We start from the raw sequence: 12099 nt of genomic DNA on the forward strand, positions 1-12099 counted from the left end.
CGGAGAGCTCGTCCCTCATCCTTCACTTCATTTATCTTTTCCTTTCAGGCCATCATCTCTCAGCACAAGGACACCTTTGTGTTTGATCTGGAAACGAAGGCTGTGGCGCCCTTTGTGTGGTTGGATGTAGGGAGCATCCCGGGGAGATTCAGTGACAATGGTTTCCTCATGACGGAGAAGACGCGGACTATATATTTTTACCCCTGGAGGCCCACCAGCAAGAGTGAATTGGAGCAATCTCTTCATGTGACTTCCTTGGCTGATATTTACTAAGGGAATCCAGCTGCTTTCGAAAGCACTTCTAAGCCACCCGCGAGAGCTGCAGGCAGCCAGAGACCAGGGATGGAGCCGGAAGGTCCACCTGTGCCAGGCATCTGGTGCATCGCTCCCCCAGCGGTGTGCACAGCCCCTCTCAGGGCAGCTGTGTGCTCGGGGGCCCTCCAGCGAGCTGTGCCAGGTCGGTGCTGTTAGGTTTCCCCTCCTAGCTTCACCACCACCTGAGCCGGTTATAACCCAACTGCCCCTCCCTCCCCAGAGAAGGATGTCTGCACAGGTCAGCCTCTGGGGATCCACAGGGACATGACCACAGGGCTTCCGATTTGGCTCAATCCAAGGAGCTTTTCAGTTCAGAGGAGTTAGATTTAGACTGTTGACTCTGGCGGAAAAGTGGTGTTCTTTTTAGTTTGGGTTTAAATCATTTTACATCGATTAATTATAAGAGGGCTACATAGTACTTTATTACACATGATCGTGTTCATAAAATTACGTTGATAAAGCAAATGGGGAAAATTGTTAATAAATTGTAATAATTTTGGTAAAGGTTTGTAGGGATTGAAATCATATAAAAAATTAAAATGTACATAAATTGCATCAAGTGGCTTATTTCATCTCTGGCTTATTTAATCATTCCATAAACATTCCATTGTGCCCAATACTGTGCTGACCATTAATTTCCATTTAGCTCTGGCCAAGTTTTTATTCTAGTTGATAAATTGGGAGAGTTTGGAGAATCTGATCGAGATATTTGAGGGTTTTTCTCTGTGAAGAATCATGTAGTTTTTTATGAAATGGACTACCATTGAGAGTTTGGCTTTAAAATCAAGACTGATTAGGTAATAGATTTGGTTTTAATACTGAGAAGTTTGAGATATGGTTCTGTAACCAAAAAGAAAATAAATGCAGACAATCCAGGCCTTTCATTCTATATCCAAGAGTTTCCTCATATTATGTGTTATTTACATATATATATATATATATATATATATATAGACTTACAGTGATTGTGAATACATATGAATATATATAAATATGTGTGTATATATATATATACACACACATATATACATCCCATATAATAGCCTAATATGCTAAGTGTCCAACCATTTGTTTGACCGGTCCATCATTCGCTTATGCACACTGACCACCAGGGGGCAGACACTTTGACCAGTAGGTTAGCTTGCTGCTGGGGTCCAGCCGATTGGGACTGGGCAAGACGGGCTGGACGTCCCCTGGAGCCCTCCCACAATCCCTCCTTGGCCTCTAAAATATTTTTTCTAATTAATTTCCTTTGAATATGCACAAATCTATGCATCGGGCCTCTAGTGTGTGTGTGTGTGTGTGTGTGTGTGTGTGTATACACACTGAGTGGCCAGATTATTATGACCACCCCATCAGGACTTTGTTGGGCCACCTTTTGCCTTCAATACTGTGGCAATTCTTCTTGGCACTGACTCCACAAGATGTTGAAAGGTGATGTGAGGAATCTGACACCATGCCTGATGAATAGCACTGTCCAGTTCTGTGAGATTTGATGGTTGTGGAACCAGCTGCCTGATGGCTCTTTAACTTCGTCCCACAAATGCTCAATTGGATTGAGATCTGGTGATTGTGGGGGCCACCTAAGCAAGGTAAAGTCTCCCTCATGTTCTTGAAACCACTCCTGCACAATACAAGCACTGTGGCATGGTGCATTGTCTTGTTGGAAGAAGCCATCTCCATTGGGATATGCCATCAACATGATAGGATGAACTTGATCAGCAATGATACTTAGGTATGTTGTGCTATTCAGACATTGTTCCACATGAATTAAAGGGCCCAAATCATGCCAGGAAAACATGCCCCAAACCATAACACTGCCCCCACCAGCTTGAAGGGTTGTACTCATGCATGTGGGGTGCATGCTTTCATGCTGTTCCCACCAAATTCTCACTCTGCCTTCTGCATGATGCAACTGGAAATGTGATTCATCGGACCACATGACTTTTTTCCAATGCTGGACTGTCCAATCCTTGTGTTCCTGTGCGAATTGGAGACGTTTTATCTTGGTAACTGCAGACAGCGAAGGTGTTCGAACAAGCCTTCGGCTAATTTGCCTACAAACGTCAGGTGGTCATAATAATCTGGCCACTCAGTGTATGAACCTTATGAGGGACTGGGACTTAGGGATATAACTCAGAAGATTCTTACTTGGTAAATATTACTGGTACATCATTTTCTTGTCACTGTTGAAATCCTGTTTTATCACACTGCTGCTGGGGGACAGGAGGACACTCCTCTCCATAAAACTAGAGAATATTCTCTGTCAGGTACCCTGTGAGGCTTTGAAGTTGTTGGGCCAGAATTTACATCACAATTCTGCCCTTTCTAGTTCTGTGAGCTTGATCAAGTTATTTCACTTCTATGTTCAGCTTTCTCCTGGTAAAATGGGAATACGCTCACCTTGTAAGTTTGTTTTAAGGGATAAATAAAAACATTTAGCTGAAGGAATGTGAATGGAAGTGGCATACTGGAGTGTGACCTTGTTGTCCTAGAGATTGCAGGGCTTCTGGCCACACTTCCCTGGATCAGAATCCAGGGTCTGAGGCTTGTTGTCTGTGTGACCTTGGGCAAGCCCTTGACCTTCTGGACTTAAGTTTTCTCATCTGTAAAATGGAGCTAATAATCTCTAACCATCAAAGGAGGACTAAACAGAGTCTGGAACCAAGTAAGTGCTAAGTGGTAGTACTTTTTAAACATAATAGTCATTGTCACTCAATCAGTCCATAAAGCTATAGCAAAAATGAAGCGAATAAAGGCGAATGTCTTTTAAAAAAATTTAAGAGTGGAGAAGGATATCAGAGAAGAATGAATTTTTAAATGAAGAATACATTAATGAGTGGGCATAAATATATGCTGGCTACAACTTATAAAAGAGAGAGATGTGCTATATACCCATTATTTCTGCAAGAGAATAGTAACTTCGAGCACATTCTCCCACAGTTCATGTGTGGCACCATGGTTAGTCATATCTGTCATGTTAATAGATTGCTTTTTACCGCATTTTCTGGAACAGTCTGATGTACTTACTCTTGGGTTTGGATTTCTGAGAAGGCTTTCCTGTTAGCAGTTATGCAAATGTTTATAGAGCAATTGGGAAGATGGGGTTAAGAGAGAAAAAGAGAGAGAGAGAGAGAGAGAGAGAGAGAGAGAGAGAGAGAGACCAGTTCACAGGATTACATCTTCCCATTTTAGAATGAAGAAAACAATAGAAATGGTAATATTCTCATTCATATTCACCGTAACTTCTTATTTTTTCCCTCTTACTTGACTTTTCATTATGAGAGGTTTTCAAACCATGGGAAGTCACTTGGAAATAAATAGGAAGGCTTTGTCCTCAGTTGGAATGAAAGGGAACTGGAGAGCAGGAGAAATAAAGATATGTTTTCCAAGCATTCCTGAAGTGACAGGAGGAACATTCTCTTGGGCTACCTCTGGCTCTCAGATATGGAACTTATTCCCCAACTGGGTAAGATTTAGGGAGAAAGACAAGTCGGCATTGTTTGTGGGAAATTCAAAGCATTAAAAAATATCCCTAGAGTCTACATTGACTGTGAATGCAATCTTATCAATTCAGTAAGCATATAAAATGAGAAGGGTCATGCAGAAAAGGTATTTAGAGATATTTCCAAGTCAGTGGGGGCAACTCTTGTTTTCTAACTGACGTATAGGAGGCTATGAACCGGAGTGATGCTGTGCAAAACCCTAAAAGTCACAGACAGAACCAGTGTTCTGAGTCTGAAGACTGTTTAACTTAAGGACGTATTCATTCATTTACCAAGCATTTACCGAGGGCCACTCAGAGCAGGCCCTGTTCCTGTCCCTGGGGTTTCTCAGTGAAGAAAGACTGGCCGTCTCTGCTCTCATGGACTGCCTGTTAAAGCTGGCGGCGAGTCCTGTAGGCGAAGGTGACAGTGAAGGGGAGCAATGTTAGATAAAGCCATCTTTTTCAACACTTTGGGGGAAAATGTTTGAAAGCTTGTGATAAAAAAATAAGTGAAAAAGTGTTTTCGGCTATGGAAGGAGTTGTGAAGGACCTTGGCTGTAATTTGTACAGAGGGAAAAGCACAAGACAGACCAGTCAGCGAGGCTGGGCCCTGAGCTTGGGACCGATAAGCTGCGTGTGGGTCAACCTGCCAAGACATCTTGGAGCCCTCAAATAGGGGCCAGACAGTAAACGGGCTTTGCAGAAGGAAGGGCATTGCCTCCTCGAGCTGTGTGTTGTCACCACCTCCCCTTATCTCTGGCCACGAAGGTTACTGAATCCTGCCACGAAAGAAATGTCTGTGACAGCAACACAGATGAACTCCTTAGGTCAGGCCTCAGGCCTTACAGAGGATTTATGTGAGCACCAACTTCTCTCACATGATGCCCTGCAGTGAGTGTGAAGCATCCATCTTATATAAAAACTGCTATTTGAAATTTTAACCCTGATAGTATGGCTTCTGTAAATGCCTGCTTGCTTAAATAATAAGGAAAATAAGACTACTCCCATTCCAGAGAGGCCGTAAACCATGCCCCAGACAGAGTTGTTAGTGCTGACACCAGGCCAGGCCTTGAGATATGGTCTCATGGCCCCTTCCCAGCACGCAGGCCTTCTTTCTCAGAAGGCCTGGAAGTCTCATTCCAAATTTGGGAGACAAAGGACTGGAAAAAGTATAAATAGAGAAGTTTCCTCCATGTTGGGGGACCCAGAATTTGAAAGACACATTTTTCTCTGGGCCTGCACAGAATTTAATAATAAAATGTAACTCCCTTTCTCTAAGTGTGGCTTGGTTTTTCTCCGGTCTTCTGCAACAAGTGAGTACCAAGAATGACAGCAACACCCAGTGATTCAGAATTCCTGGGAAAGGGGATATCAGGTGCATGGAAATTTCTGGTTGAGAACTAGTACTCATCTCTGCCTCAGAATGTGTGTGGGAACAACCCTCTCTTCTTATTCTTTATGTTATAGTTATGGTGTTTGTACAACTTACTGGCTCCTGGGAGACAATTCCCACGTTCCCAGCAGTTGGAGGAGACAGTATTGGCCAGCCACTCCACAGCCATGTGCTCCTCTGCTCTGTTAATAGAGGTGGCTCTGTGTTCAGCCCCCGGCACTAAATCATAATCGGCTGTACGAATTCTATTCTGCTTCGCAAGTGATTGGTCTAGGGCCGTGGTCGGCAAACTGCGGCTCAGGAGCCACATGCGGCTTTTTGGCCCCTTGAGTGTGGCTCTTCCTAAGCCATAGGAGTACCCTAATTAAGTTAATAACAATGTACCTACCTATATAGTTTAAGTTTAAAAAATTTGGCTCTCAAAAGAAATTTTAATCGTTGTACTGTTGATATTTGGCTCTGTTGACTAATGAGTTTGCCAACCACTGGTCTAGGGCAGTGGTTCCCAACCTGTTTTTGGCCATGCCCCACCTCAGCATCTCTAAAATCCTGATGCCCCCCCCATGACATACAATTCTTATTATTCAAAAAGTGAACTCCTATTTATGTGGAGGAAGCCTAAAAGGCCCTTAAGTTGATCTAAACAAGCTTCCAAAAGAACATGGCATCCATGAAAGAGAAAAATAAAAGAACAAAAGCACAGTTGAAGTACTGAGGAAGAAATCACTAAGAAATTGTTAAAAAAAAAATAATAATATGAAGTGACATGAAAAATAGCAAATAAAGTTTCAAAACAGGTGTAGCGGTTACTAATGCGGATTTTTTTAATAGATGGGGTTATTACACATATGTTGATATATGTGCGATTTGATAGCATACATTTTACTGATGACTTTTTGGTTTTCCATTTGTCTTTCGTTCAGTTGATGTGGCACCCATTTTCCTTCCTTTAAAATCTGTCCCATTGCTTGTAAATTATCTGAAATTGTTTGCTGAGCAACGTTTAATCTTTCTGCAAGTTGTTTTTGAGTTTGACACGCATCTTCATCCAATAATGCTTGTAATTGTTGGTCTTCAAACTTTTTCGGTTGACCCGGACATTCTTTATCTTTCACATCGAAATCTTCACTTTTAAAGTGTTTAAACCAGCGTTCACAAGTATCTTGAGATGGTGCATGTTCACTATAAGCTTCCTGAAGTATATGATAACTTTCAGCAGCATTTTTCTTCAAAATAAAGTAATGAATTAAAACTTCCCACAAATGCCCCCCTTTTTTTTTTTGGCATGAAATTCGACATTTTCAAGCATAAAAATATCTATGTTAACACCTTCAGAAAATTTGACATATGAAGTTTTGAAGCTTGTTGTCAATACAACAAAATAGCATACATATCAAATCGCACATATATCAACATATGTGTAACCCCATCTATTGAAAAAAATCCGCATTAGTAACCGGTACACCTAGTATCTTTATATACTGTATATGAGGCCATTGGAAATGCAAAAAATTCACTGTTAACAACTCATTCTTGAATTGCCCGCCTCTTAAAAACCAAATTGCCCCCTGTGGGGCATGTGCCCCATATTATTAGGCATATTATTCAATTCTGGCAAATGAAACATAAGTTGACACCTAATGTGGGGTTGTCAGGATGGGTTTTGCTGCCTGATATAAAAGAGACCTGAGCAGGACTCTCTCCTCTTGGGTGAAGTTGACAAGGTTCTGTGCGAGGACCTGATATTTGGAACTGCTGCAGCCTTTCACGACCTTGAGGAAACATTGTTGATGTGGAGGAATGTCAGAGATGTTGAGCAGTTGAACGAACCCTATAATGATCTGACTCTGGACTTCTTATAAAAAATACTCTGGCCCTATCATGTCATCCAGTGGTAGCCAGGTATTCTGATTTTATGACCTAAAGCACCCTGATTGATACAGCAGTAAAAGGTCTGCGCATTGAAATCAGATACACTTATGTTGGCATTCCAGAGTCACCGCTAGTAGGCTGTTGGGCTTTGCATATACTAGTAAGTTGTTGAGTCTTTTCTGTGCCTTGGTTTCTTTATCTTTAAAAATGGGGCAATAATAACTCATAGATTAGTTGTAAGCACTAAATGAGACGATACTTATTAGATACTGACAGCACACAATAACTAGACAACAAATGGTAGCTAGTGTAGTTATCATTGCTTCTGTGTTAAGTCTTCAAAAAATGCCCAAGGATGTGGGCAGAACTGGAACCTGCTGAGACATTGGCGATGGGAGCAGTGTCAGCTAGGGGAGCTGGTGGGAACGAGAGGGGGAGACGTGAGGACATGGACTCACAGGCTCATCACGCTGCCTGGTCATCCTGAAGGTGCAGTTGTAGAAAAAGTGTGGGTCAGGTCATATTTGGCCAGCAGATGATCTGTTGGCCAAAACAGTGTTTTAAGAAGTTGAATTACTTGCTTACATAAAAAAAGAAAGATTTCATACAAAATCTAGATCTAACTATCTCTGATCTTCTTGTAATTATATTACAAAAGAGCCCGCTGGCGTGGCTCAGTGGTTGAGCATTGATCCATGAACCAGGAGATCACAGTTCGGTTCCTGACCAGGGCACATGCCCGGGTTACAGGCTTGATCCCCAGTGTGGGGCATGCAGGAGGCAGCCAATCAATGCTTTTCTCTCATTATTGATGTTTCTATCTCTCTCTCCCTCTCCATTCCTCTCTGAAATCAATAAAAATATATTTAAAAAATAAAAAATAAAAGAAAGCCCCTATTTGTTTAATCCACTCATAGTCAGGTGTCCTGACTGTGAGTGGATTAAGGTGTGGCTTGGAGATCAGGCACAGCTGGGCCTTTGAGAGGGCAGTGTGGTGCCTGGGTTTTCTTTCAGCCCAGGGATGCCTGGTCGTCCACTTCACTGACCTTGGATGTCTCAGTGGTGTGTCTAGTGAGAAAGGCTCTGGAGGCCTGACTTGCCTGGGTGGGTGAAGGAGGAAAGCTGCTCTTTTATATGAGAAACCAGTCAATGTTGGGTGATTGGCATGCTTCCCTTTCTGCATTGTAGGTGCTTAAACCAAAAGATTTTTAACCAGTCAACCTTGTAAATACAATGAACTAGATTTTGCCAAAGTTCCCAATTGTGTGTGTGTCGGGGTCCAGCCCCAGCAGGTCCAGGGGTTCCCAAAGGTGTGGACGGAGTCGGCGAAGAAGGAATGACATGGGGACAGCGTTCAGTTGATCAGCATAGTTGGGTTCTCCAGCTGGGTTCTCCAGCCAGGTTCTCTAGCCAGGTTCTAGCCAGGTTCTGTGTTTATTCTCCTATTACATCTGTATTTATACCAGTTGATTTTAATCCTATCCATTCTATTCCAAAGGTTAGGGCGTTTACTAATCTAGTTCTGTTGAGTTTAATCCTGTCTAGGTTAATCTCTGTGTTCCATTATAAGGGCTATTCCAAGGTTACTGCTCTACTGATAGGCTACAAGGAAGTGACTGAAGGAGATTATCCTACCCAGTAAAGGTTATGTCCTCCCAGCCTCACTGCTTGCCTTCCCTGGGACTGCCCTGTGTCGGTGGGTCTCCAGGGGTATAGGCTTTGGTGCTTTCCCTGGTGGGCAGACCCCTGGGGATGTGGGCCCAACAAGTCCCAAATTTATTGCTAACAGTCTTAGTCTTGTTAATCCCTAACTCCAAGGAAAAATCCTCACCTGGGGAAACAACCTTTCTCGGGGAGGTAGTCCTGTTTAAAACACATAGCACTAAGAGGGGGAGCAAACGTATGCCATATACGCCAGGTCCCTTGAAACATAAGCTGTGCAGATGTTTCTTCCCTACAGCGACTGTGTCAAGCAGCAAGGGTGGACCGGCTTCCGACAAATTCCCCCATTTTTATTTTTTAAATGACAGCACGTGTAAATCAGTGGCCACCTCTCAGATTGGGTTGTTTAAGACTCGGAAGAAGACTTGTTTGTGATTTTGCTAATAGGTCAGTCCGAGGCTTAACCCTATATCAGCTCCCCACGTGTGTGTGTGTGTGTGTGTGTGTATATGTGTGTGTGTGAATGTGTGTGTACATGAAAGCCACATGTAGTCTAGTGGCCACAGACTCATGCTCTGACATTGAACTTCCAATATGCAAGTTTGGCTCTAACACTTACAGAACTTGGACAAATCAGTCTGTAAGCCTCAGTTTCCTTATCTTTAAGATGGGTTGATAGTAACTATCTCATAGGGTTGTCAGGATTAATTAAGGAAGAACAATGCCTGGGATGGGTAAATGGGTAGTAAATGCTGGCTTATGATGATTATTCCTCAAAGAATGAGGTCGGCAGTGGCTAGAATGATCAGGCCTAGGAGTTTTCCATTTTCTTTGCCAACCTGAATTGAAGGAGGAAAATTCAGGCAGACAGCTGAAGTTTCTAATTCCTTTTTTTTCTAAGCCTCTTTCCAATTTTATTAATGCAAAAAAAAAAAAAAAAAATTGAGTAGCAAGGCATGCCAGCTGTTGGGTGATGGTGTAAAGTTCTGCTTCTTCCAGCAGAGGCCTCCTGCGCACAGGAAATGAGGCTGGTGTCTGGTGCAGGGGCTGCCCCGGGCCAGGGCCCTGGTTCCAGGAGGCTTCCCCAGCGTAAGGCAGGGAGGCTAAGTCTAAGGAAGAGTTTGCAGGGCCTCCACTCCCACTCCACCCTTTCTCTGGGCTTCAGAGAGCTGGGTGCCAGTGCCCTGGAATGCAGGAGTCTTTCTTAAAAGAAAGGGAAGGCTGAGGGGGGTGGGGGGGAGAGAGAGAGAGAGAGAAAGTCAAAGAGAAAGTGAGAGAGAGAAATAAAGAAACAGAAGAGAGAGAGAGAGAGAGAGAGAGAGAGAGAGAGAAAGGAAGAGAAAGAGAAAGGGAGAAAATGATACCGTTGTAATAATCTGGTTATTATTTAACAGGAAAGGAGCAAAGGGAGGACTAGATAACATAGGCATGCCATTTATACAGCTTTGCTGATTTAACACTCTCCAAGTCTTTTCCCGGGGGAAAGAACTGGACAAAGGCAGTGTAGACGCATGCCTAGTGAGGTCCGAGTGAGGGGGGAAGATGCATAGCTGTCAGTCACACCTGGAAGTGCGGCAGCGGCCAGAATAGGTGTGGCCACTGCAGGGGCACGTAACCTGAATATTTAAACTTCTGGACAAAGGAGCCGACCTCTCTCTGACACACCGGGTTCCTGGGTCTCCTGTTGCAGGGGGCACATTCCCCTGCAATTTGCCCGCGTGGCTCACAGCCATGTGGACTCCACACAATGGACTAATGGACTTTAGCCTGATGCTGGACTTTAACTGCAACATGGAACTAAAGCTCTGAACCCTGGCATGTCGTTTGGCTCTGCTGGAACCCCAGCTTTCAGGACTGGTTTAAGGGACATGGGACTTTGGAACCTGAGGAATGGAACTCCACACAGTTAAAGCCTGTTACCACACCCCATTCTCCCTTGTGAATCTTAGAAAATCCATTTTCTAAAGCTGTCTTAAGAACCCCACTTCCAGGAGCAGTGGAGAAGTTTGATTCTCTGGTAGAGAGAGAGAGAGAAAGAGAGAGAGAGAGAGAGAGAAAGAGAAAGGGGGAAAGAGAAAGACAGAGAAAGGGGGAGAGAGAGAGAAAGAAAGACAAAGGGGGTGAGAGAGAAAGAGAGGGAAACATCAAGGAAGAGAAACAGAAAGGGAGATGGGGAAAGAGAAAGGAAGACAAAAAGAAGAGAAAGAAACGAGGAGAGAAAAAGAAAGGGACAGAGAGAACAAGAAAGAGAATGAGGAGAGAGAGAGAGAGAGAGAGAGAGAGAGAGAGAGAGAAAGAGAAAGAGAAAGGGAGGGAGGGAGGGAGGGAGAGCAGGTGTATAGGGAGCTCTGATTTCCCCTCCAGCTGACTGCGCACAGGGTCAGACCTGCACAGCAACACTTTCTACTCTCTGCCTTCCGTTTACTTCCTTACCTTTCCGTGTTGCTACCTTGGCAAAGGGTGGCATCTGAATGATTTTTAATCCTAATTTAATCACTATGGACCTTGAAAACAGCACAAAGCCTCTGGAATGGATGATTGATGGGGGAAGAATCAGATGAGCGCTTCGAAGGAGCAGTAACAGAGGGCAGTAGGGCTGAGGCTGAGTCAGGCACCATTTGAAGGAAGAAGTGATTTCCGGGGAGCGGAAGGTGTGACGGAGGGGCTCCCTGTATCTGCAGGGCCTCTTCTCTCGGAGGGTTGGCCTGTGGGCCGTGGATGACTCGCTGCCCACATGTTATTTCCCGAAGGTTTAAGGCTGGAGTCTCTGCCTTTCAGAACCAACAAGGTCCCTGGCCCATCTGCTGTGTGCATATGCTCATCATCATTCCAGACCTGCCTTTGGCGAGGGAGGAAGGCAGTCAGGCCAGCTGCTGGCTGTGACCTTCCCAGCTCAGCACGGGCACAGCAGACGGCAAGGGCTGCCTTGGCATCGTGCTGAGGGCCCGCTCCTCCAGGCACATAGGCCTCCTCAGCACGCCCATCCCTCCTGGGGAGGCAAAGTGGCCCGGGCGCTGTGGTCCAGGGCAGTGACAGGAGGGGGGGGGGGGTTGTACCTAATGAAGACTGGAGCTGTCCTTTGGGGGCTGTCCTGCCCCTTGAGGGACAGGGGGAGGCGGTGGGGGCAGGGGGAGGCGGAGGGGTGGTTCCCGTGCAGTGGGTTCTGGTTCTGTGATGTTGAGCCAGGCCATTTCTGCTGGAGTAGGACTCTGCTGACACTCCGGGGAGAGGCCGGGAGCCCTGGCTTGAATTGCTGGGCAGAACCAGGCCGATGTGGAAAAAGAGCTGCAGAGGGCCCCAAAGCAAAGGGAGGAGAGCTGGCAGAAGGAGAGGGGTGGGAAGAGGAAAACCAGCAGATCCGCTGGGCTGC

General features: G+C 44.8%; 1 protein-coding gene across 1 annotated transcript in view; it reads left to right on the forward strand.

Annotated features, from left to right (window-relative positions):
- MANBA (mannosidase beta) overlaps positions 1-870 on the forward strand; it is a 105255-nt gene extending 104385 nt beyond the window's left edge. Inside the window, exon 17 of the mRNA XM_070391995.1 lies at positions 49-870. Coding sequence (XP_070248096.1) covers positions 49-273 — 225 coding nt within the window. The 3' untranslated portion in view covers positions 274-870. The remainder of the gene's footprint in view (positions 1-48) is intronic.
- The last annotated feature ends 11229 nt before the right edge of the window (positions 871-12099 follow it).

This window comes from Myotis yumanensis, unplaced genomic scaffold (assembly GCF_028538775.1).
Source record: "Myotis yumanensis isolate MYYU_CA2020_CCGP unplaced genomic scaffold, mMyoYum1.0.hap1 SCAF_1, whole genome shotgun sequence".
Taxonomy (NCBI): domain Eukaryota; kingdom Metazoa; phylum Chordata; class Mammalia; order Chiroptera; family Vespertilionidae; genus Myotis; species Myotis yumanensis.